Raw genomic sequence first — 26,800 nt, forward strand, 5'->3', positions numbered from 1 at the left:
CTTTCGTCGTTAAGTATCTAACTTGCGGACAAGCTCGATGTTGTACCATCTGGACGCGCTGACTGAGGGCTTCCTTCGGGTGTCTCATCTGTGGAGGTCGACGACCTCAGACACCCTTCCATCCTTGAGAAGAGTTTGTTTGTGCCCAAGGACAGAGACTTAGACAGCTGCTGTGCGGAGTAAATCGACTTCCGGTTTCACTCCTCCAAGGCGCTTTCTTCCAGACTCTGCAGGGCTCCAGCGCCTTTTCTTTCAACCACGTCGGCCTAAGTTATCGGCTACGACAACTGGGACAAAGTGTCCAATTGCAGTTTTCTCCTGTCAGGAACAGAGGGCACGGGAGACTCCCCCGGGGGGGCATATTCCTAAAAGGAGTGCACAAACTCTAGGATTGCAGGTTTTTCGCTGGGAGGATGCTTAAGGTTACTCATCCGAATGACAGCTTCCCGATGCCCATTCCCGCATATTCTCTGTGAGTAGCCAAGGATATCGCGCGCCTGCCGTCTCTGTCAGTGAATTCAGTGTCTCTGAACCTCTATGCCATAGCGTCAGCAGAGTTGCCCGGTTGGGCAGAATGATCCATACCTTAGGCGAAGGTCTTCCTTAGGATCATCGACGGCTTCACCCCCGGCCCCCTCAGTCGATCCTTTCTTGTAAGGAAGGATCTGAGAGGGGATGTCCATAGTCGACCTCTCAGCCCCGATCAAGTTTGTCGAACAAACTTCGGCCAGCAGAATCGATCAGACTGGTAACGAGGCGACAGGACTCCTTAAACCCTGGATCGGAAGGACGGGTACTTTCAGTTTCCATTCCATCCATCTTCCAGGGTGCTCGTCGAATTCAGCCTAGACTGCAAGTATTCCTGCTTATGATGCAGTGTGGCTATCCCGCCGTGGCATAGCAGGTTTGTTTCCCCAGAGAACTCTCCCTGCCTTCCTCTTGGCCGCTCAGGTGCAGGCTTCCGCCTCCTCTGCTGTTTGGAGGGCTGGTCAACTCCGGTAGGCTCGGGTTTCGACCTTCTTCAGCGCCGGGACAAGCTTCCGGATGCTTACCATGAGTGTGGGCTCATGGTATTTTGCTTGGAACCTTCTCTTCCTCTGCCTCAACATCTGGAGTATCTGGCCATGATATTGAGTCAACCGCCTTACCACATTGGAAACCCCGCTTCTCGTCCATCCAGCGAGGTTAAGCAACGTCGGTACTTGGATGGGTGACCACCTGGGGACGCCAGATTCTGTTACCACATCCTCCGAGCCTTCCTTTCGGTTGACTGTGGCAAGACTGAGGAGAGTCGCAGTACCTGTTCTCAGTCAAGCAGAGCTTTCAGCCCTACCTTGGAACGTTTCCTAGTTCTTCTTTCCTCATTGACCCGTCTATAGTCCGAACGGTCGCCTCAGGATAAGTTCCATGTGGGGCGATCCAAGTTCCGGTGGCTTCAGGCAATGTTTAACCGGACTCCCTGGCCCTATGGGACCAGCGGAACTATTAGACCTGCAATGGGTGTTGACCTATGGAGCCTCTTGATGGTAGTGGATATTCTCGTCCTTTCCCCACATTCTTGATGCGGTTCTCGGACTCGTCAAAGGAAATGGGGGGGCATGTTCCGGTCCAGGCCTATGGTCAAGACCTGAAGGATACCTCTCCATCATTCAGGCAGGCTTAGGGGCCTTAGTCTGGCCCCTCTTCAGATCCTACAGCTCCTGCCGAGTCTCCCCGTTGCGCGTCGACTTCATTCTAACCAGCAGGGGACGCATTTTCACACCTTCACATCTTGCAGTAGAGATACCGGGATGATTGAGATTCTCTCAATACCACCATCGGCTCTCTCATTCCAGGCAGGGGAATGTTTCTCTCAGACTATCCGAGCAGAGCCTCATAGAGAGAGTGTACCTAGGGGTCTTTGACCTTGGGTAACCAGCAAGTGCTGGTCTGGGGGACCTGATCGCGACAGCTTGGAACCTCAAGCTTCCGCTAGTCTTCCCCCCAGTCTCAGACCCCGAGACACTGGCAAGATGCATTCCGGTGATGGTGGGACAACTTCGACGCCTGCGTCTTCCCTCCTTTTTGTCTGCGGACAATGGGCCTCAACAAGACCAGGTTGTCTGTCAACCTTTCAATGGGAGAGCTCCACTGGGACTACGCGCAGAACGGTTTCTGGACCCTCTGCTTCCCCTGACGGAACTCCCGGGAGAGCTTCTCCCACGGCGCAGACTACTCAAGCAACCACACTGCGACATCTCCCCCGAACCGGGACGTCGCTTCGGCTTCATGCCCGGAGACACTACGCTTCCTCCTCTAGAAGAGACAACCCGCTACAGTCGCGGTACGGAGGTCGCGTCATCTGCGATAGTCATCCACAGGGGTCTCCCAGGCAAAGTGAAGAGTCTAAGGTGGTTGGTGCCGTGGGAGATATACCTCTTCCCTTGAGGCCTCTTCTCCAGCAATAACGGTCTTATTGCCTTTTGGCGGGAGGAAACTCCTTTCCGCTCGGCAATGAAGCCTGTCGCTCAGCCTTTCCCTGACCTTCAGGCTTAAAGGAATAACTTTTTCCTGCCCGCTGGATCCATCCTCGCTCATGCGAAGCTACGATCGTCCCTGCCCTAGTCGGAGGAAGACCTCCAACTTGGAGCATGGCTCGGACTTTTAGTCCTTTAAGAGATCTTCTCAAGACCCTTTTACGACAGGCCTCGGATTGTATTTCGCCTTGGGTCTTCTGCTCACTCTGGCCACGGCCAGTGTGTAAGCAATCTTCTTGGTCTCTTACTACTCCCCCCTTTTTAAGGAAGAGGGGAAGGCAACATTCAGGCTCGCTCCTGAGTTGTTGGCTAGACTCAGAATCTGAGGGTCCCGGCCCTTCGGTCCGATTCATTCAAGATTTCGAGTCTCCATTCTGTGTCTGATGTCCCAAGACCTTCTCTTTCTTGCCAGTAAGGAATCGAGAGGTTAGCGCTGGGAACAGCTGCAGTTTGTCCTCAGTTGCAGCCGATTTGGGAACACAAGGAGGACATGGGGGGAGAGTCACCAGTATACCTCTTCAGCCCGGACTCAAGGACATTCATCTCGTCCTGTCTTCAGACCCTCCCCCGTCACGTCGCCCTACAGCACGATGTTGGATACATCGCAACGTCCCTCGCCTTCGAGTAATACTACTCTGTGACGCAGGTGCTACAAGCTGGAGTCTGGAAGCGTCCGATGACCTTCGCAGCCCGCTTCCTGCAGGGCGTGACCCACAGGAGTCTCGATACGTTTTCTATCGCTCTGTGGTGGCTACACAACAGCTGGTCTAACCTCAGGCTCCCTTTTGGACAGGTAGCAGATGGTTGAGGGCATTGTTATCAGGTTTTAGTCTGCATGAACGAAAGAAGTATGTCTGGCCCTTACTTCTTTCTTCATCATCCCCTCTACGGGGAAGCAGCATCCTGGTCTCTGCATAGCTGACCTCGAACCTCTGCAGGTAAACCATGCTTCCTTGTGTTCCGAGTATTGAGTCAATACTGTCGCGTCCCCCATACCCTGACGAGGTGGTATTGGGAACGTCCTAACCCAGAGTTCCTTCTGGAACTCCAGGTCAACTGCCTAGGACGAGTCACACTTCTTCCTTCACACACAAGCTTACGTAGGCCACATGGTTCCTTGCGGAGCAAGGAACTTGTGAGGTGCAGGGACTCCTTTTCTCGAGTGCGACTCACTCGGATTCTGAGTCCCCGGGTAAAGCCAAAGCCAGTATGGCTGGGGACTTTCCACCCTTCCTAAGGGATAAGTCACCCTTTGTAAATAGCGTGGTTTGTATTTCGGTTACGGAACAAATGACAAATTCGAAGATAATTTGTATTTTTCCTAACCATACAAACCTTAGCTATTTACACATATTTGCCCGCCAGCCCTGTCCCAAGACAAGTCCTACCTCTAAGTGAAAGTGAGTATTCACCTGTGTGTGAGGGGGAGGAGGGGTAGCTAGCTACCACTCCCCTACCCCCCCCCCCCCCCCCCCCCCCCCCGCTAACTAGCGCGGGGGTAATACACCCTCGTTAAAATTCTAATGGCTCGCCATTTCAGCTGCGCTAAAAGTAATACCCTTTGTAAATAGCTAAGGTTTGTATGGTTAGGAAAAATACAAATTATCTTCGAATTTGTCATATTAAGTTCTCTTAATAAAGATGATAACTTGGCTCCTTTGTTCCAGCTCAGCAGTATTAGAATGACGTTTACCAGTTGTTTAGACATTTCAGAAGTTTAGTGTGGTATCCATTCATTTAGAGATTTCAGATATAGCTGGTATTACCTCTCATCTTCTGACAGATGTATAAAGTTTTGGGTGACACTAGAAGACCATTTATGCAGGCTTTATGAGTAATTGGCCTTGATGAAACAATTAAAAATTAAATATACTGTATATATAATGATTCACTTGAATGCTTTTTTTATGAAAATATATCAATCTTGGGGAACTCTTGATGTTAATTTTAGTACTGTATTGCAGTTTTTTATGTATTATTGTTCTGTGACCTTTTGGTAGGGAACATTCAATATATAGAATAAGTGCTTATTACATTGCTTTAAAAATGAACCAGATAAGCACAGTATCTGCATTCAAGAGAAAAAAAAATTGTGGTTTGACTTTCTATAGAAGGAAAAATGTTTGCAAGAAGTTATATCAGTTTTTGAAGCGATCATCTTTATCTCAAAGTTTTCCTGTTTTATTGTAGATACGTCTCCCTAGTGGAACCCCATTAGTCCAGGAGTTCAAAGCTAAGGAGTCCCTGTCAGCCGTTCGTCTCTGGATCGGTTTGAATCGTACTGATGGTTTGTTTGCTGATGCACCCATCAAGCTCTCGACAGCATTCCCACGTAAGACATTCACCGAGGATGACATGGATAAACCTCTAGATTTGTTAGGTAAGTTTCAGTGTTGTGCTATTTAGAGTTTTTTAAGTACAGTATATTCAAACCTTTATGTTTTACACGTTCATTTACAAGCTTAATTGGGATAAAGTAGGCTTTGTAAAGTTACTTGGCTGGAGTTGCTTCAAACTTGATTGTCCATTTATGGAAAAACCTTTATAATTTGTTCTGGAGTGACTGTTAGTAGTACTTATTACAAACTCACCTGATAGTCTGTTCCAAAATGTGAAGTTCACACTTTCGTTAATGGTTAACCTTTTTAGGTTTATGATTTTGTTATTTCAAGTTAAATATATCCTGATAGGATACGGTATTTAAAAATTTTGAGTATCTTAAACTTTTCTTAACATGTAGAAGACCTTAAATCCTGGTCCTCATATATCTGTAGTGTTGTCAGGGTACCTCTTGCGGTGCATTGTAGGCATTAGTTAATGATCTCTGATATGTCCCTTTGACCCCCTATCAGATAGCACTTACTTGCCTTCCGTCTTCTGACTTATTGTTCAACCTCTTAACTTTTACTTCACAGTACAGTCGGATAGTTTTTCCCAAGTTGCACCTCACCGAACGACTTCGTGGGCCTAGTACTGGTTCATATGGCCAAAATCCTATAAAATCACCAAGTATATCTTGGTACTTTATGTGAAATAAATTTGTATTTTTTCACAAGACCACGCTCTCCATTTACTCCTAAATTATGCAGTCCTGCAGCTCTCCTCTTCTTGTACAGTAATTAGGAGGTTCTTTAAATGCTGGGAAAGCAAAAAATGGCAAGATATGTTGAGCAAAGGGGGAGGTTTCCTCACTAAATGACCTGGAACTGACATCGTCAACATAGTCAACCTAACAGAAGTTCTAATGCTAGCGTACATAAACAAAATTTCGTGATGCCAGCGTACATTTGATATATATTCAAAATATATACTAAATTAAAAATTGAGTACTTACTCAAGAGTGTCCATAAAAGATACAATTCACAAAAAGTGACACTTTTGAGTAATTACTCCATTTTTAATTTAGTATATATTTTGAATATACAGTACAGTAGGTCCTCGGGTTACGACGGTCCCGACTTACGCGGTTTCGCCGTTACGAACGCGCCCCATAAAAATATAAAAATAATATTAAGCGTCGTTCCGTCTTACACCGTTAGCGTCGTAAGCGACGTAAACAATTGCGAACTAGTTTCTAGCGCGCGGTGGATGAATACGCCTTGCGGTGGTTGTGGGCGAGGAAGACGGCGTCGCTCAGTTCCACTCATACGCCATTTTTGGTTGTGATTGCCTGTTCTTTCTCTCACGTGTTTGATCGTTTTTTTTTAACTTTTTGCCCTTCATTATGGCTCCAAAGCGCAAGGCAGATTCTTCTGATGGTAGTGCATCGAAGAAAAGGAAGGCCATCACCATGGAAGTGAAATTAGACATTATTAAGCGGTCTAAAAACGGTGAAACGCCAACGAACATTGGCCGATCGCTTGGCCTTAGCCGTTCGACCGTGGCTACTATCCTTAAAGATAAGGAGCGCATTGTTGAACACGTAAAAGGATCTGCTCCAATGAAAGCAACAGTGATAACGAAACAGCGTAGTGGTTTAATTATCGAAATGGAAAGGTTATTAGTGCTTTGGTTGGAAGATCAAAATCAATGGCGTATTCCAGTGAGCTTAATGGTTATTCAAGAGAAGGCTAAAAGGCTGTTTGAAGCGTTGAAAAAAGAAAGGGGGGGAGAAAGTGAAAGTGAAGAGTTTTCGGCTAGTAGGGGTTGGTTTATGCGATTTAAGGCTCGGGCCAATTACCATAATCTTAAAGTGCAAGGTGAAGCTGCTAGTGGGGATGAGAAAGCAGCAAGTGAATTTCCTAAAGCGTTGGCTGAGATAATTAGGGAGGGGGGTTATTCTGCTTATCAGGTGTTCAATGCGGATGAGACAGGTTTATTCTGGAAGCGCATGCCTAACCGCACGTACATAGCAAAGGAGGAGAAGTCAGCACCCGGTCATAAAGCAGGCAAGGAGAGGCTAACTTTGCTTCTTGGGGGAAATGCTGCTGGCGACTTCAAACTGAAGCCCATGCTGGTCTATCAGGCTGAAAATCCAAGGGCACTCAAGGGAATTTGGAAGAGTCAACTCCCAGTCATTTGGAAGGCAAATAAGAAGGCATGGGTGACACTTGCAGTGTTTGAAGACTGGTTTATCAACCATTTTGTACCTAGTGTGGAGCGGTATTGCGCCCAAAAGGGTATCCCCTTTAAGGTGTTGCTATTGCTGGACAATGCCCCTGGACACCCTGCCCAGCTGGGAGACTTTCACCCTAATGTGAAGGTGGTTTACCTTCCACCTAATACCACGGCCCTTTTACAGCCTATGGACCAGGGAGTGATTGCTTCATTCAAGGCATACTACCTCCGAAGAACAATTGCTATGGCATTACAGGCAACTGAAACGAAGAAGGACTTGACTCTGAAGGACTTTTGGAAGTCCTACAACATCCTTGATGCTATTAAGAACATTGCTGATTCCTGGGAGGAGGTGAAGGTTACAAACATGAATGGTGTTTGGAGGAAGCTATGTCCTCAATTTGTTAATGATTTTCATGGGTTTGAGGACACAGTTGACCATGTTATCAAGAACATTGTTGCCCTGAGTAAGGAAACCGATTTGGAGATGGAGGTTGATGATGTTACGGAGCTGCTAGAATCTCATGGAGAGGAGTTATCTGCTGGGGACTTGATACAACTGGAGAAGCAGATCATAGAGGAAGAGGAAGAAGCCCCCACCCCAGACCCTAAGGCTTTCACAAGGCAGGGCTTGTCAAAAGGTTTTGCCGAGATACAACAAGCATTGGCAACTTTCGAGGCTCAAGATCCCAACATGGACAGGTTCACCAGGGTTTCCAGAGGTGTCATGGACTTACTGCAGTGTTATAAGGAGATTTTGGATGAGAAGAGGATCCTCTCTGTCCAGTCTAACCTGGAGCGGTATTTTAAGAAAGTAGAGAGAACTGCACCCTCTACATCAGCTGCCTCTACTACTCCAGATTTGCCTGCAACAGAGCCTCTACCATCAACCTCAGCTGCCTCTATTGCTACAGAGCCTCTGCCATCAACCTCAGCTGCCTCTGCTTCTCCAGCTTCTCCACCACCTCTTGTAGGCTCTTCACCTCCAGACTCGCCTGCCCCAGCTTCTCCAGCATCTTCTGTCTCACTTCCAGAGAATCCTGATTCACCTGCCCCAGTTTCTCCAGCATCTTCTGCACCTTCCTCTCCACAATAAACCAGTCTCTCCGTCCCTTGCAACATCCCTTCCAGTGTGCAAGCCAACCATAGGAATAAGGTAAGGAATTGTTCTCTTTTTTTTTTATTGATATTTACTTTAATTCATGTGGTAAGGAATTGTTTTCTCTTTTTCTAATATTGTTTTTATGTCATTTGATACATTTTATTATAGTACAGTATACAGTAATACTTTACAGTACAGTACAGTACGTATATTTATGGTGTTCCGACTTACACGGAAATTCGGGTTACACCGCGTCTTAAGAACGGATCAGCGTCGTAACCCGAGGACCCCCTGTACTGTATATCAAATGTACGCTGGTATCACAAACTTCTGTTTGGTTGACTATGTTGATGATGTCAAGTCTTAGGTCGTTTATTGCGGAAACCAAGCTATTTTTTTTTCTAACCCCTCCCCCCCTAGATTTTGCAATTTTTTGCTTTCCCAGCATTTAAAGAACCTCGTAATTACTGTACAAGAAAATATTGTTTTATATATTAAACCACAGTTCATTATATGGCATGAAAAAAAAATGGCCTAATTATTTTTTTTATATTTCAGGTTTGGTACCTTCCGCTGTATTAATGGTCACCAATTGATAATACTACAGGTTGTAGGCAGCATGGCATTATAAACCGTTATGTCAGGTACTGTATTTACCTTTTTCAAATTATTTTTGTTGAAGTGATCTTACATTTTCCATTTATCTTAACTATTTTATACGCAATTTTCCATAGATAACTCCATGAAGTGAATATCATAAGGTACCACTGGTAGAGAAATGGAATAAATTCAACTCAGAATGTTGCGGCTTGTATGTATGTTTCATTGATATGCAAATTGCTTCTTTTGTTGAATATACGGAACTTGAAGTTCTATGTTAGTTTAAACCTCATAAGTGTTATGCATACTTAGCTTTATTGAGCCATTTCTCAAACAATGTAATTAAATATTGAATAAAAATGTGGTTCTTAATTGGGTGCTTTTCTTAGACACAATGTTTTTTTCATGTATTTTTAATTATTTTTTATTTGATTATACAATTCTAATAATTGAATTTAATTTTATATTCTGCATCTTCATATATCCAGATAAGTTTGAAAGGCTTTGGTAGATAAGAATTAAAGCTTAAGAAAGCTCTTGGACTTTAGTGATGTCTTCTCCATCATGAGGCTTAATATTTCACCGTATTCTAGAAGTTTTATTCCAGCTGTGGCCAAGTTGTGGAATGATCTTCCTAATCGGGTAATTGAATCGGTGGAACTTCAAAACTTCTAACTTGCAACAAATGTTTTTATGTTGAACAGGCTGACATAAGTCTTTTTAAAGTTTATTTATGATATTTCTGTTTTGACGTTGCTCCTGTTTTTAGAATGATTTATTAATTTGTTCTCATGTATTTATTTCCTTTCCTCACTGGGCTATTTTTCCATGTTGGAGCCCTTGGGCTTATAGCATCTTGCTTTTCCAACTAGGGTTGGCTGGTAATGATAATAATAATAATAATAATAATAATAATAATAGATGAATGCAGTTATCCAACAGAAATTACAACAGTAAAAATGTTCGACTTATGAAGGAAGTTCTTGGTGTTGACGTGGTATCTTTATCAATGTTGCTTCCATTATACTAAAACTGCATAAGGTGTCTTATATGGTGATTTAGGGATAAAAGATATAAAATTTTTCATGCCTATTGATAGTAAACTAGATTTGAGGTTTCCATTCATAAGATGTTTAATTTTCAAAGGGCTATATGCCTTTGTTAGTATCAGGCTAGAACCACTTATGAATTAATAAGGGCAATTTAGAAACTAGAATGGTAATAAAACTAGTACTTTGGAAATAATAGTAATTTATATTTATGTAAAATCATATTATATTTACATACCCAATTAGAAAAAATTACAAACATATACAGGTAACAAAGAATATCAATGATAAAGTTGTTTTTTTTACTGTACAGTACACAGCCAAATGGATATTACAAAGAAACAGTTAACACTTTTAAACACTTGAATATCCCACACCTCATCTTGAGTAACACCCACTCAATGTTATTCATATATACTGCCAACCACTCAATGTTATTCATATATACTGCCAACCACTCAATGTTATTCATATATACTGCCAAATAACTCCTATATGCTGATGATTCATTATTATTGGTTTTTGTTAGTATATTACTATACTCCAGTTTACCTAATTGAAGGCACGTCTTTATTATTTATTGAATTATAATGTTCAATCCCCCAAGAGGTGCTACAGTTGATAAATTCAGTACTCATTTACCTGATTTTTTAAGGCAATAAATGATTCTATACTCCCTGTGCTAAACATATTAAGAAAAATAGTAATTTTAAATCTACTCAATTATCATTCATTTTTCTTAAATTAGATATGCCTTTAGAAACAGCCTGTTCCATTGCTTTATAACTATGTTTGTAGCGCTTCTTATAACTAGAGAAAGACGATGGTCCGTAATATTCAAAAGTCGATGGGGGAGCAAATTCATTGTTTCTTTCCTGTTTCGTATCCACTTGTTCATAGCGATGTTCACTTCCAGAAGCTCTATTTTGATCATTTTGTTCATAGGAATCTCCTTTTGTGGAAGGTCTGTTTTGGAAAGGCCTATGGGAATAACTCTCTTTAGGGTCTTTCTTGTAGCTATACTCTGTAGGCGGTGCAAATTCATCCACCCTTTCTTTTCGCTGACGATTTATCCATTCTTCCTGTGACAAGGAAGAGAATCCTCCATCTCTTGATTTCATTATGTCCCATTCTCTCACTTTATGTTTATTTTCTACAAGATTGGTTTCCTCTTTTATAATATCAGAGGTCCCTTTGTCTTGTTGACTCGAAGACACGGGAGGTCCAATAATTTCGTCTTCATCCTCTGATACTGGTGGAGTTTTCAGCTTATCATCATCTGTGAAAAAAAAATAATTCATATATACAATACCAATGCAAATGTTATTAAAAAGCAAATATCAAAAATTTTAAGTAATTTTTATTTTTCCTAACATACTTACCAAGAACTACTTTCTTAGGAGTTACCTGTAATCTCCTCTCTACCGACCAGAGTTTTGTGTAGTATACCCTATACCCGTTTTCTATGGAGGGCTAACTCGGGAGTGAGAGAACGTGCCCCGAGGGTAGCCCTTGAGCTAGGTCGAGGTCCGCTTGGGTCCCGCGAGTCAGTAAGTTCCTCGGATGTTGCAAAAAGTCCCTGCAAGGGCAGAAAGGCACTCGGGGAAGGAAGGGAGGGCCATTACCCGAAAGTAGTTCTCGGTAAGTATGTTAGGAAAAATAAAAATTACTTAAAACTTTTGATTTGTTCCAACACGAATACTTACCTCGAACTACTTTCTTAGGAGACTTACACTTTAGGAGGTGGGAGTGACTTCCTGACCTTCAGACCCAGCAAGCGGATGCCAAGAAGCCTAGATATGAACTAGGTTTTAAAACAAAAACAAACTGGGAAAACGGACGGTAGGGTAACTACACAAAGAGCTCACGTTAGTGTCTTAAGTACTCACCCTTTGAAAAATTCTTCTGATGCTGAGTCCAATAATGCAGTTGCAGAGACGTGTTCTTCAATGGTTACATAAGTGTGGTTATCTCCGATAGGGATAGGAAACGGGGATTAGGGTGAAAAGGAACGAACCTGTGTCTCCTGGTTTTGCTATCCACGATTGTGCCTGGGGCTTCACCGTTAAATCACTTGGAGCGCGGAGATGACTGTCCCAATGGAGAACCCGTCTAAGGACCTTCTTGAGTAATCCTTGAGGTAATGGGCAGTAAAGGTCGACTGGTTCGACCAGGTGCCTGCTCGAAGGATCTGGCCCACTGCCATGTTCTTCTCAAAGGCTAAGGAAGTGCACAGACCTCTGATGTCATGGGGCTTGGGAGTGCCTGGCAAGGCCAGTCCCTCCTCCTTGTAGGCCCTGGCAATGACTTGTCTCAACCAAAAGGAAATGGTATTCTTCGATACCTGCTTCTTTGTAACCCCTGTGGAGAAGAAAAGGCTCTTGATGCCTGGCCGGAGATGTGCAGTCCTCTCAAGGTACAGTATTTTCTAATGGCACGGACAGGGCATAACCTCAAATCCTCAGGATTCCCAGTCCTAGGAATAGCTGGCAGAGAGAACCCCTCGAATTTAGGATCCCAGACTGCTGGGTTCTGGGTTTTCGCCACGAACGACAGGACGAACTTGAAAGAGATCTCTTTCCACCCCTTCGAATGAGAGACGTCATAAGACAGCCCATGGATCTCACCTACCCTTTTCGCAGAGGCCAAGGCCAACAAAAAGACTGTCTTGAGAGTGAGATCCCTGTCTACAATATCCTTCATTGGTTCGAAGGGGGGGCTACTTAACATCTTCAGGACCCTAGCTAAGTCCCACTGAGGCACCCTAACAGTTTGAGGGGGGCAGGACTGTTCAAAACTCCTGACAAGCATAGAGATGTGTCTAGAGGAACCCAGGTCGATGCCCTTCAGAAGGAAGACTTGACCCAAGGCTGCTCGTACTCCTTTTATAGCTGGGATTGACATCCCTATCTTGTCCCTGAGATATACTAGAAAGTCTGCGATATCTGGGACCGAGGCTTTGAGGGGTTTTATGCGCTTCGAAGCGCACCACTTCGTGAAAGAGGCCCACTTCGCTTGGTAGACCGCTGCCGATGACCTTCTCAGGTATCGCGACATCCTCTTAGCCGTTCCTGACGAATATCCTTCCTTCTTCAGGAGCCGCTCGATAGTCTCCAGGCGTGAAGGCGTAGAGACTGTGGGTTGTCGTGGAACCTGAGAAAGTGTGGCTGTTGTAGAAGATCTGACCTGTCGGGGAGTGGCCACGGAGGATGGCTCGTCAGGTCTTTTAGGTCTGCGAACCACTCTCTCTCCGGCCACCAGGGCGCTACCAAAGTCATCCTTAAGTTCCGGGCAGCCCTTACTCTGTTGAGCACTTGCCTGATCAACGTGAAGGGGGGAAAAGCGTACACGTCTAGGTTGTCCCACTTGTGCTGAAAGGCATCCTCCAAGGCTGCCTTTGGGTCTGGGACAGGAGAACAATACACGGGAAGTTGCGCGTTCAGCTTGGTTGCAAAGAGGTCCATCACCGGGGAACCCCAACGTTGAATGATGAGCCTGGCTACTTCTGGGAGGAGGAACCATTCTGTTCCTACTATCTGACCCATCCTGCTGAGACCGTCGGCTAGGACGTTCTTTTTCCCGGGGATGAACCTTGCCAATAACACTATCTGGTTCGCTTCCGCCCAATCTAGGATCTCTGGGGCGAGATCGCACAACTCCCTTGATTTTAAGCCTCCCTGCTTCTTTATGTACGCTACCACTGTGGCGTTGTCGCACATCAACGCCACAGTGTTTCCCCTTAGTAGATCGATGAAGTGCAGGCAAGCTTTCTGGACTGCCTTCAACTCTAGGACATTGATGTGTAGGCCTTTCTCCCCGTCCATCCAGGTTCCTCTCGCCGTCCCGTTGAGGAGATGGGCTCCCCATCCCTGGTTGGAGGCGTCTGTGAATAGGAGCAACTCGGGAGGGTCGGTCGAGAAGGGCATGCCCTTGAGCGAGTTCTACCGGCAATGCCACCATTCCAGGGAGGGTATTGTGTTTGGTAGGACTGGGATTAATTTCTGGGGCGAGTCCAGTTGGTTCCAGAAGCTCTTCAGGTTCCATTGGACGGCTCTGAGTCTGAGTCTCCCCTGGGGAACCAGTTTCTCCAACGACACCAGATGACCTATTAGCCTTTGCCAGTCCTTCGCCCTCCTGGGTTGTCCCGACAGGAAAGGAAGAAGGATCTTCATAAGATTGCTTATCCTCTCCTCCGACGGGAAAGCTTTCACTAGTAGGGAATCCAGTGTCATCCCCAAATAGGTCATTCTGGTGAAGGGAGATAGGTTCGATTTTTCTGGGTTGATCATGATACCCAGACCCTTGCAAAACTGGAGAAGTTTTATACCCTGCTCCTTCAAAACGTCCTCCGAGGAGGAAAGAAGCAACCAGTCGTCCAGGTACCGGATGAGGCGAATGCCCCGTTCGTGAGCCCACACCGAGACTGTCGTGAAGACTCTCGTGAATACCTGGGGAGCTGTTGACAACCCGAAGCAGAGGGTCTTGAATTGCAGGATCTGGGTACCCCATTTCACCCGGAGAAACTTCCGACTTGAGGGATGGACCGGGATTTGGAAGTATGCGTCCTTGAGGTCTATGGTCATCATGTAGTCTTTCTCCCTCAAGGACAGCAAGACTGACTTCGGAGTGTCCATTTTGAAATCTGTCTTTCGCACAAACTTGTTGAGAGCTGACAGGTCTATCACCGGTCTCCACCCCCCCCCGTCGCCTTTTCTACCAGGAACAGGCGGCTGTAGAAACCTGGCCCTGGGTGCAGGATCTTCTCCATGGCGCCCTTTTCCAACATCGTGGACACCTCTTCTTGAAGAGCCGCCCTCTTCAACGGGTCCTTGGGTGCCAACCACTCCGACAGGCTGGCCGGAATTAAAGGGGGGGGGGGGGGGGGGGGGTTCTGTCAAGAACGGTAACCTGTACCCCTCCTTCAGTACGGATATTGTCCAGGGCTCTGCTCCGTGAGCCTTCCATGCTTGCCAATGTAGTCTGAGGCATCCCCCAACCTGAGGCTTGGGCAGGAGTAGGGGGCCTCCCACTCTACCTCCTCCTGGAGGAGCGGCCTGAACGGCCTCTCCTGGAGGCAGAATACCCTGTTCTAAACGAGGCCGACGCTGCTGGAGCTCCTCTACGGGGGGGGCTTAGGCGCTGAGGCCCACGAGGAAGAAGGGGCTTCTCTCCTCGTCAGGTTAGGCGGGACCTGAGAAGTAGAGGGACCGTCTGAGGCTGACCTCTTGTAGGGGGGCCTCCTTACTGGTTGAGGCCTGGGAGCGTTCACTTCTTTTCTTTTAGCCACCTTTTCCATGATCCCCTCTAGCTCTTTCAAGGGGAACAAGGAGTCACCCCACACAGGAAGGCTCCTCATGGCCCTCGCCTCCCTGTCTGGGACCTTCCGGGAAAGCTTCGCCAGAATGGTGTCCCTTTTGCGAAGAACCCAATTCGCTGACAGGGCAAGGGACTGATACGTGAGGAACTTCAGGGTCTTGCCCCGGAGATGATGAGCTCCCTCAGGAGGCTTTGCTGTTCCGGGTCCGTCAAGTCATATGTGGCTTGCACACCTACCAGTGTGGAAGCCCACCAGTCCAACCAAGAGGAGACGTGAACTAGGTCTTTCGACATCTCCTCCATCATCGCAGCCTCCGACTGCGAAAAACAAATCGGGGCTGAAGAGGCTCTGTCCTCCGAGGCACCCTGTCCCAGAATGTCGAGGGCAGGCTCCCGGTCGTTGTCCCTCTGGCACATAAACCCTGCTCTGTGTCTTGAGCCCTTGGGAGCTTCGGCATTGCCTGCCACAACTCTATCGACGTGAGCCCGTCCCAGGACGAGATCTCGGGCCACAGGTAGGGCCAGGGAGGTTTTCTGTTGGACGGGTGCCTGCATCAAGCGGGTCAGGCTGGACCTCCAGTAGTCCTCATCGGTTGTAACCGGCTCTTCAATTCTATGATGCCTTCGAATCAGACCTATAACTTTCCGATAGGCCGAGTCGTCGGTCGGGGAACCTTCCCTACCGTCAGCAGAACCTTCGACCTGATCCCGAGGAGCCGGGGGTTCAGGCACAACAGGCACTCCCCTGCGGTGGTACCGGTCTTCCCCGGCGGAAACCTCCGCACCAGGTTCGGGGGTCAGAACTGGCATCGCCGTGCCGGCGAGGACTACGGTTCGTGCATTCTCTCTGGGGGATGAGGACGCGGATCCCGTGGGCTGACCCGATGGGGGGAACCGTTCCTTAAAGTCCGAGGGCCGAACCAGCTGGGCTGATTCGGCCAGGCTGCCCGTAAGGAAGCACGGTTCCCCCCGCTGGGCGAGGTGAACCGGAAGCTTCGCGGCCTTACACCTGCCTGAAGCGGCCTTCTCGCATTTCTCCCTGCGAGGGTCATATCTTCGCCTAGAGGATGGCCTTCGTGGCGAGAAATCCCTGGATTGCCGGTCCGGGGAACACTGCAACTCAGACTTACGGGGAACGAAGACCCAATCACCATTGGGGGACCTACTCCTCCTGTGTTTCCTCCGTGGAGAGCGGGACCGTCTCCTGCTGAACCTCGAACGGGATCTTGAGAGGGAACGCCTGCTCCTGGACCGCTCCCTCCAGCGCCGATGTCTCCTCCTGGTTTCTTCTTCTGAAGAGAACGAAGCCCCACCATCCGAAGAGCCCGACGAAACTGTACCACCCGCACGACGGGCAGAAGCGGGGGCTATGGAGGGCTTCGCGACTCGCTGCGTACCAGAGGTAGAGGGTTGCAGGAAGGTTTCTGGGACCGTCGTCAGAGGAGCTGGAAAAGAGGGTTGACGCCCTACACTAGGGAACCAGGTATCCAGGCCCTCTTCCATCCGCATTGGGGACCTACCTGGCGTTTTAGGGAGCTTCCACCCGAAGGAATCACTTACTGTGGAGTCTAACTTACCCTGGGCATCGCCACCTGCCGAAGAACCTGAAACACAGGCCCACAAAGGGGGCGAAGAAACAGGTACAACATTACTACACCATAAGGGGTCGTCGGAGGAAACGTTCCCCCCAAGCACAAGGGCAGAGTCTCCAGAACCCCCGACACAGCACTACCAGGCTCCCCACTAGCCTGAGAAGTCCCCGCAACCCCCACTTCACACACATTAGACTCCTGGGGAAGAACCCTCGGCTCTTTCCCCGCAACGGACTAACCTCGTCTCCTACTCTGGGTAGGGGAAGGCGAGACAGAAGCCCCGTCGGACCGTCCACTGGGTGACGGTAGCGGCAAAGAGACGCTAGATTTCCTGGGCAAACGTTTCGACGACTTCTTTTTCTTAGTGCCGTATCGCACCCACTGAATCTCACTCCAACCAACACACTCAATGCACGTATCCGATGGCGAGCACATCCTGCCCCTACAGGAAGAGCAAAGGGAGTGAGGGTCTACTTCGGGCTTGGAGAGGAAAGCTCCACACGACTTTCCGGCTCTAGGCCCAGGACAACGGTGGATCTGCTCCATAGCACACAACCACAAGACACAGGAACGAAGGGAATCAAAGGGATACACTTGGGAAGCACAAGGAAGGGTAGTGAACACACAAGAACACAAGGGATAAGCACAAAGCTACCACGCGGGACACACAAGGCGGACACAAAGGGTCGAGAGAGACGAGAGCGACGTGAGGGTATGGTATCACGTCGCGACCAGAGAACTTACTGACTCACGGGACCCAAGCGGACCTCGACCTAGCTCAAAGGCTACCCTCGGGGCACGTTCTCTCACTCCCGAGTTAGCCCTCCATAGAAAACGGGTATAGGGTATACTACACAAAACTCTGGTCGGTAGAGAGGAGATTACAGGTAACTCCTAAGAAAGTAGTTCGAGGTGAGTATTCGTGTTGGAACAAATATAAATTAGCTTAATAACTACAGTATTAACCGTTAAATCTGATAAAAAAAAGTAACCCATTCATTCAAAAATACAAACTTTTTAAGTAGCAGCATTCTTTAGCCCAACCCGATTTGATTGTTGATGCATGTAAACAAGGTAGTGAAGTGTGGGAATGTCCATTCACTTATCCAGTTGGCTCCCTGGTAAGCCAACTGATGCATGAGGAAAGTGACTACCTTTGCTCCTAAGAACACAAAAAGAGATAAGTGAAGTAGGCCACTGCCCGAACCAGTGGTCCAACCCAGAAATTGCATGTAGGCTGGCCATTGCTGTGGCTTGTATGAAAGCAGATTCAGATGCTGAAAAAATTGTTCCTCCTATAACATAATTGTTATCGTAACATCTATTAGTAAGGGCAAAGGACCTGCGGTCTTTGGGCCGTAGAATTTCCTCAGGAGGCAGAATCTTACTCGAATGAAGAATTCTTTGGTCCAGCTATTTGAGAATCTACACTGTTTAGGGCATCTTGAGTGACCTCTGACCAAGATAATTAAAGGGCAGGTCTTGACCCCTGAGGGGCACCGAAGCCATGGTTGATGAAAGTCTTGCTGCCTCCCCAAGGTCACTGAATTCTTGGATGAGAGCCAACACCTAAACAAAAGTCAATTCCAGAGAATTCTTGATTTCTGCTGGAGCTTGTCCGGAATAGTTTGCTGAACGGTCCGTTGTGGACTCTTCCTCTCTATAGGGTGGAGAGAACTTAACGTAGACTAGCATGTTTCTGTTCAGGCCGTAAGACCTATCCAGACAATAATCAGAAAATGTTGAAGGCAATAGGACCAACGTCTCTTATTCAAGGAAGCCTCCTTCACCCTTGCATTAGCCTTGGGTGACAGGGAAGATCCTTGTACCTCCAAAGGGCTCATGGAGGAGTACCCAGAAGACTTTGGGCTGACAGAGTCCTTAGGCTGTCCCAGTCTTGAGGAAATGAGGTACTCATGAAGAATTACAGAATCTTCTGGCTTGGATTCTTTCCTTTTCTCTCCAACTTCTGCATGTGCCCACTGAGGGGAGGAGAGTCTCCTTGCTGGGACATCAGAAAACTTCTGTTTCTCTTCTAGAGATCTGTGGTGAAGGGAAGAGGAATGGAAATGTAACTTTCAAACCTTAGCCTCCTAATAATTCAAGGAGGCCATCAAAGAACGATCTGATGACATTACCTCTTGATGAGTGTGGCATGAATACTTTTCATGGGAGGTTCTGAAACTGGATCATTGAGAGCATTTGGTACGCGCTACTGCTGTACTTATGATCGATGATCTAGGCAGGGATTGTGACTCTGAGGACCTTTGGATGGGACTAATCTCGTTACCTAGAATGTAAGGAAAAACCACAGGGGGAACTAATGGTTGATGTAGCTCGTGGGGATCCAGCATATGGTGACTAAATGCTTGGGGTTATAACACATATAGAACCAACGAGAGTGGAAGTATCCTATGGAGATACGGAGCATGAGCCTTTTGTCCACAAGTTTGGTGTGGTGTGTGGTAAGCCTTTACAAGTGGGGAGTCAGACTGAAGGTGTTCTGCATATGAAGACCTGAAGAATCGGACCTAGCGTTTGCTTTCTTAGAATCCTCGGCCGAGTTCCTACAATGTGGCAATCTATAGATGATCGTGATTGTAAGGGAGACTATTGTATGCGCATAGATATAATTCCTCTGAGTCTAGCACTAGATTATACTGCCTGCAAAGAGCTCTCAGCTGGGAAGTTTATGCATGAAGAATTATCTGGTGAAGAATACTGTACATGTGTGGAAGTCTTTGTAAGTGTTCGTACGAACGTGCACTTGGTAGGCGTGAAGACAATTGTACAACCAGGGAAGTGTTAAGTGACGAAGGTCTCACAGTTCTAAGGCGATATTCTCTGTAGGATAATGCCTTGTCCACTACAATGGGATCTTGGGTGGGCCACTATCCACCAAAGGAAGACACGTCAGCTTGTAAGGGGAAATCTTCAACACTATGAGCCATAAAATGAAGAGACTGAAAAAACATAGGTTGCTTGCCCTTCTTCAACTTTGGGGGGATGTGACGTAGAAGTCGAAGGTACAGGATTGGGAGAAGGAAGACAAGGTCTCTCCCTTCTTTTGTTAGCAGTCGAAGTTGATGTTTTTACCGGTGGAGGAGACAACACTCCAGAAGACAAGCATCAAGGATCAACTACGTCTGGGATGGAAAGGCAAGCTTGACATCAAGGGCACCTTCCGAAAGTGGGACTACAGCAGAAGGCCTGGAAGATTTAGAGGTAACTAAAACATGAAGGAGCTTTTCCTTTGAAATACACCTTCGATGCTTAATGACTACCATAAGGTGTGAAGGGCCCAAATCCTGGAGGAGGAGGAATCATCATCTGTAATGGCAGGATCAATAACAAGGGTAGGGCAGGACCCTTGACCTTCACTGGGAGAAGGAGATAAGTCCACCTCTCCCAAATATTGCCCCCAAGGGAAGGGCTGGGTCACCTTCCATCTTCAGTGTTTGTCCCCCAGGGGAAGCAGTCGAAGGCGCAGAAATCTGAGCACCGGAGAAAGGAAAGAGAGCCTTAGGAATTTTTTGGTTTTTGGGAAGACCCTTTAGCCAAAGAATCCCTTTTGGACCTCTTCCTCCTCCTACTGTATTCCGACCATTGCAAAGGCAGCTAAGCCATGTACTTGTCGCAGGGGGATGATTGCAAACAGTCATGCCCTAGCAAAAAGAGCATAAAGAATGGGGGTTCACTTCTTGCTGGGAAATAAAACTGCTGCAATTGTGACTAGTCTTTCCAAGACAGAACTAATAACAGCCAAGCTTTGTTAAGCGCAGTGTGTGTACTACTGCACATTGCAGCTGAACTCAAAGAGGAGACTCATTGTGCTGGCAAGGGGGCAGGGCTTGCCTACCAGCTATCAGCAATTACCGACACCTCATTATAAATTTTAACAGCCAATTTCCAGCTATGCTGAAATTGTACTCCTGCCAAAGGACAAGGGTTTGTATATGTGTTGGAACAAATATAATTTACCAGCAGGCACTAATGAAACTAACCTCAACATGACTGACACAAATCATAGAACTCTCAGAGGTCGAGTACAAATTGTTGTGCTGGAGCTTTTATAATGCCATGCAATAAATTTGAAAGATAAAACCTCACACCTCGCATAAGGTCAGAATAACAACGAAACCTCATACCTAGCATAATGTCAGAATAACAATGAAAGCCTCCACTAGAGTGAGATTACAAAGCATATGTAAAATTCATACTCAAAATGTCATAAAATGAATATAACAAAATCATACAGTTTAAAGATATAAATGAAAACCAAAGAGTAACTGCTAGCAAACTTGAAAAGGCCAAAACATACAATAATATAGAAATACATGATTAGTGAAGCATCAAATAAATAAAAAATAATTTAACATAGCAGAAGAAAAAAACCAACCCCTCGATCAAAAAATAGAAGTTATTAATAAAATAAATTTCAGTAATAAGTGTATACTGAACATTATCACATCAATGTTAAAAGTGAAGGCAAAAAATATTTCTACCTACTTATGCAGAAAACAACGGTGAACCGCACCTCCTCAGAGTAAACAAGATGTACCTACAGACAGTGACTGCTTAACGAGACACTAAGCCTCTCAAAATGGTAAGGAATATGCTAAAATTAGAATTTTATGTTAAATTTAGCTACAAGAGAAAGTTATAGCACCAGCTTAAAACCAATAAACTAGCAGTATACAAAACCCATTAGTGACAGAATTTGGAAGGGTGTGTGAGAGAAGGAAGTTGAGAGTTAATATGGGTAAGAGTAAGGTTATGAGATGTACGAGAAGGGAAGGTGGTGCAAGGTTGAATGTCATGTTGAATGGAGAGTTACTTGAGGAGGTGGATCAGTTTAGGTACTTGGGGTCTGTTGTTGCAGCAAATGGTGGAGTGGAAGCAGATGTACGTCAGAGTCAATGAAGGTTGCAAAGTGTTGGGGGCAGTTAAGGGAGTAGTAAAAAATAGAGGGTTGGGCATGAATGTAAAGAGAGTTCTATATGAGAAAGTGATTGTACCAACTGTGATGTATGGATCGGAGTTGTGGGGAATGAAAGTGATGGAGAGACAGAAATTGAATGTGTTTGAGATGAAGTGTTTAAGGAGTATGGCTGGTGTATCTCGAGTAGATAGGGTTAGGAACGAAGTGGTGAGGGTGAGAACGGGTGTAAGAAATGAGTTAGCGGCTAGAGTGGATATGAATGTGTTAAGGTGGTTTGGCCATGTTGAGAGAATGGAAAATGGCTGTCTGCTAAAGAAGGTGATGAATGCAAGAGTTGATGGGAGAAGTACAAGAGGAAGGCCAAGGTTTGGGTGGATGGATGGTGTGAAGAAAGCTCTGGGTGATAGGAGGATAGATGTGAGAGAGGCAAGAGAGCGTGCTAGAAATAGGAATGAATGGTGAGCGATTGTGACGCAGTTCCGGTAGGCCCTGCTGCTTCCTCCGGTGCCTTAGATGACCGCGGAGGTAGCAGCAGTAGGGGACTCAGCAGTATGAAGCTTCATCTGTGGTGGAAATGTGGGAGGTTGGGCTGTGGCACCCTAGCAGTACCAGCTGAACTCGGCTGAGTCCCTGGTTAGGCTGGAGGAACGTAGAGAGTAGAGGTCCCCTTTTTTGTTTTGTTTCTTGTTGATGTCGGCTACCCCCCAAAATTGGGGGAAGTGCCTTTGGTATATGTATGTATGTATGTATACAAAACCCAGACGTGGCAAACTAGATGATAAGGAATTGACATGCTGGAGCAAAAGAATAGCAATGTTATTCGCAACTAAAAGCCCAAGGTGGATGAGAAAATTAAGTAGTAGAGGCACTAAGCTCCCCATATACCTGGCTGACGAAGGGGGAGTGAAGGCCTCTACCACTTGATTTTCTCATCCACCTTGGACTTTTAGTTGTGAATAACATTGCAATTCTTTTGCTCCTGCATGTCAATTTCTTATCATATGGTTTACAACATCTGGGTTTTGTATACTGCTGGTTTATTGATGTGTCTAAGGAGCTGCTCAATGCAGGATGTAAACTGATGGGATGTTTTAAAACTAATAAACTTTTAAGTGACAAAGAAATCTTACATTAGCCTCTAGAACAAATATGTTATTTTGATAATAAAATAAATTTTTGAATATACTTACCCGGTGATTATAATAGCTGCAACTCTGTTGCTCGACAGAAAAACTCTACGGAAAAATTCGCCAGCGATCGCTACACAGGTAGGGGGTGTACTCAACAGCGCCATCTGTCGTTCAGATACCCAGTACTCATTGTAAACAAAGAACTCAATTTTCTCCTCGGTCCACTGTGTCTCTATTGGGGAGGAAGGGAGGGTCCTTTAATTTATAATCACCGGGTAAGTATATTCAAAAATTTATTTTATCAAAATAACATTTTTCAATATTTAACTTAGCCGGTGATTATAATAGCTGATTCACACCCAGGGGGGTGGGTAGAGACCAGCAAAATATGTTTACATCATATGAGCTAAGAATTTTTATTTCATTTTAGAAGTTATCAAAATAACTAAACAAAATAAATAGGTACCTGGTAAGGAAGTCGACTTGAACAATTACTCTGCCTTTTTAAGTACGTCTTCCTTACGGAGCCTCGCGATCCTCTTAGGATGCTGAGCGACCCCTAGGAGCTGAAGTATCAAGGGTTGCAACCCATACAACAGGACCTCATCAAAACCTCTAATCTAGGCGCTTCTCAAGAAATGACTTTGACCACCCGCCAAATCAACTAGGATGCGAAAGGCTTCTTAGCCTTCCGGACAACCCAAAAACAACAATAAAAACATTTCAAGAGAAAGATTAAAAAGGTTATGGAATTAGGGAATTGTAGTGGTTGAGCCCTCACCCACTACTGCACTCGCTGCTACGAATGGTCCCAGAGTGTAGCAGTTCTCGTAAAGAGACTGGACATCCTTAAGATAAAAAGACGCGAACACTGACTTGCTTTTCCAATAGGTTGCGTCGATTATACTTCGCAGAGATCTATTTTGTTTAAAGGCCACGGAAGTTGCGACAGCTCTAACTTCGTGTGTCCTTACCTTCAGCAAAGCTTGGTCTTCCTCATTCAGATGGGAATGAGCTTCTCGTATTAACAGTCTGATAAAATAGGATAAAGCATTCTTTGACATAGGCAAAGATGGTTTCTTAACTGAACACCATAAAGCTTCAGACGGGCCTCGTAAAGGTTTAGTTCGTTTTAAATAGAACTTAAGAGCTCTTACAGGGCATAAGACTCTTTCTAGTTCATTTCCAACCATACGATAAGCTTGGAATATCGAACGATTTTGGCCAAGGTCGAGAAGGCAGCTCGTTTTTGGCTAGAAAACCAAGTTGTAGAGAACATGTAGCCGTTTCAGATGAGAATCCGATGTTCTTGCTGAAGGCATGAATCTCACTGACTCTTTTAGCTGTGGCTAAGCATACCAGGAAAAGAGTCTTTAAGGTGAGATCTTTCAGGGAGGCTGATTGTAGCGGCTCGAACCTGTCTGACATAAGGAATCTTAGTACCACGTCTAAATTCCAACCAGGTGTAACCAAACGACGCTCCTTCGTGGTCTCAAAAGACTTAAGGAGGTCCTGTAGATCTTTATTGTTGGAAAGATCTAAGCCTCTGTGACGGAAGACTGATGCCAACATGCTTCTGTAACCCTTGATAGTGGGAGCTGAAAGAGATCGTTCTTTCCTCAGATATAAGAGGAAGTCAGCTATTTGAGTTACAGAGGTACTGGTCGAGGATACGGATACTGACTTGCACCAGTTCGGAAGATTTCCCACTTCGATTGGTAGACTCTAAGGGTGGATGTTCTCCTTGCTCTAGCAATCGCTCTGGCTGCCTCCTTCGAAAAGCCTCTAGCTCTTGAGAGTCTTTCGATAGTCTGAAGGCAGTCAGACGAAGAGCGTGGAGGCCTTGGTGTACCTTCTTTACGTGTGGCTGACGTAGAAGGTCCACCCTTAGGGGAAGTGTTCTGGGAACGTCTACTAGCCATCGAAGTACCTCGGTGAACCATTCTCTCGCGGGCCAGAGGGGAGCAACTAGCGTCAACCTTGTCCCTTCGTGAGAGGCGAACTTCTGCAGTACCTTGTTGACAATCTTGAACGGAGGGAATGCATATAGATCTAGATGTGACCAATCTAGGAGAAAGGCATCTATATGAACTGCTGCTGGGTCCGGGATTGGTGAGCAAAATATTGGGAGCCTCTTGGTCATCGAGGTTGCGAAGAGATCTATGGTTGGCTAGCCCCAGGTGGCCCAAAGTCTCTTGCATACATCCTTGTGGAGGGTCCATTCTGTTGGAATTATTTGTCCCTTCCGACTGAGACAATCTGCCATGACATTCAAGTTGCCTTGGATGAACCTCGTTACTAGTGATATGTTTAGACCTTTTGACCAGGTGAGGAGGTCCCTTGCGATCTCGTACAACGTCAGAGAGTAGGTCCCTCCTTGCTTGGAGATGTACGCCAAAGCCGTGGTGTTGTCCGAGTTCACCTCCACCACTTTGCCTTGAAGGAGAGACCTGAAGCTTTTCCAGGCCAGACGTACTGCCAGTAGCTCCTTGCAGTTGAAATGCATTGTCCTTTGACTCGAGTTCCATATTCCCGAGCATTCCCGACCGTCTAATGTCGCACCCCAGCCTACGTCCGATGCGTCCGAGAAGAGAACGTGGTTGGGAGTCTGAACAGCCAGGGGACGACCCTCTCTTAGGTTGATATTGTCCTTTCACCAAGTCAGACAAGACTTTATCTTTTTGGAAACCGGGATCGAGACCGCTTCTAGCGTCTTGTCCTTTTTCCAGTGAAAAGCTAGATGGTATTGAAGAGGACGGAGGTGTAGTCTTCCTAGTGACACAAATTAATCCACGGATGACAGCGTCCCTACCAGACTCATCCACAGCCTGACTGAGCAGCGTTCCTTCTTCAGCATCTTCTGGATGGATAGCAGGGCTGGGGGCTGATCGTCTTGTTGTTCAGCAACGTCCTCATCAGAGGGTTCCTCATCCGAAACTGATGAGGAAACGGCAACAGAGTGGGCAACGTCTGGCTCGCTGAATCCGGTCGCACTGGTGGATGCGTGACGGAGCCGGACGCAATATCATGGAACTGCTGCACAGTCTGTGAACTGTCAACAACCATGGGTGCGCGAGGAAGCACAGCGTCAACCCGAGACTGTCTAGACCGTCTGGGTTGTGCAGTCAACACCCTACCGGGTTGCTGAGGTTGACGCACTGCGTCAAAACAAGTCACCTCTGCTGGTTGTTGAACGTCCTGAACGTCAACAACCACCTCCGAGCGTCGCTTAACGTCAACAACCACCTCCGAGCGTCGCTTAACGTCAACGTGCGGCTGGCAACCCACACAGGGTCGCATCGGTGGAGGAACCACCTCAACTGGCAGACGCGAGTAGGTTACCTCAGCGTCAACAGGGCGCACAACCGACCGGTTGGAAGGTTGTTGGCCAGAAGGTTCTTCTCCGCATTTAAGTCCTCTATCAAGGACGCAAGCTTGGACTGCATGTCTTGCAGCAAAGCCCATTTAGGGTCTACGGGAGCAGGTGTGGCAACAGACGGGGTTAGCGACTGAGGCGGAACCGTTTACCATCCCTGAAAGCCTTGTTATGCGTGACATAATAGTACAGCAAAACTTCAAAGGCTCGACAACAGCTGTGAAGTTGACCTGTAAACAACTTGGAGCGTCTCCTGGCTAGGTGCCAGGGAGAGTCTACCAGAATTGAGAAGTCTATCTGGGCAGAGGCATGAACTCCCAAGCCGAGAACTTCTCTCGTGTCATATCAGACTCTCGCTCTATAAACCAGTTTAAAAGAAGGGAAAGCAAAGGCTGTATCCCCCAAACTCCTCCTGGTGAAAAACCAGTCGCCTAGCCAATGTAACGCTCTCTAGGAGAGCGAGAGAGCACTAGCTTAAAAAACAACGGCTTCGAAGTAGCTAGGCCTAGTGTAAGCTCTGACGTTTAGGCGAACGAGGAGCAGCAGTTACAAAAAGATCCGGACGAAGATCCTTAAAAAAATCATCATGATTTAATTAAAGTCCATAGGAGGCTAAGCAG

General features: G+C 46.4%; 2 protein-coding genes across 2 annotated transcripts in view; one reads left to right on the forward strand and one right to left on the reverse strand.

Moving 5' to 3' along the window:
• LOC137622782 (UBX domain-containing protein 1-like) overlaps positions 1-9,147 on the forward strand; it is a 41,591-nt gene extending 32,444 nt beyond the window's left edge. Inside the window, exons 7-8 of the mRNA XM_068353380.1 lie at positions 4,707-4,896; positions 8,734-9,147. Of these exons, the coding sequence (XP_068209481.1) occupies positions 4,707-4,896; positions 8,734-8,771 (228 nt within the window). The 3' untranslated portion in view covers positions 8,772-9,147. The remainder of the gene's footprint in view (positions 1-4,706; positions 4,897-8,733) is intronic.
• A 985-nt stretch (positions 9,148-10,132) lies between these two features.
• The window catches only part of LOC137629346 (coiled-coil domain-containing protein 174-like), an 86,695-nt gene continuing 70,027 nt past the window's right edge, over positions 10,133-26,800 (reverse strand). The window contains exon 8 of the mRNA XM_068360603.1: positions 10,133-11,103. Within this exon, the coding sequence (XP_068216704.1) occupies positions 10,544-11,103 (560 nt within the window). The 3' untranslated portion in view covers positions 10,133-10,543. The remainder of the gene's footprint in view (positions 11,104-26,800) is intronic.

Source organism: Palaemon carinicauda, chromosome 2 (genome assembly GCF_036898095.1).
Source record: "Palaemon carinicauda isolate YSFRI2023 chromosome 2, ASM3689809v2, whole genome shotgun sequence".
Classification (NCBI taxonomy): Eukaryota; Metazoa; Arthropoda; class Malacostraca; order Decapoda; family Palaemonidae; genus Palaemon; species Palaemon carinicauda.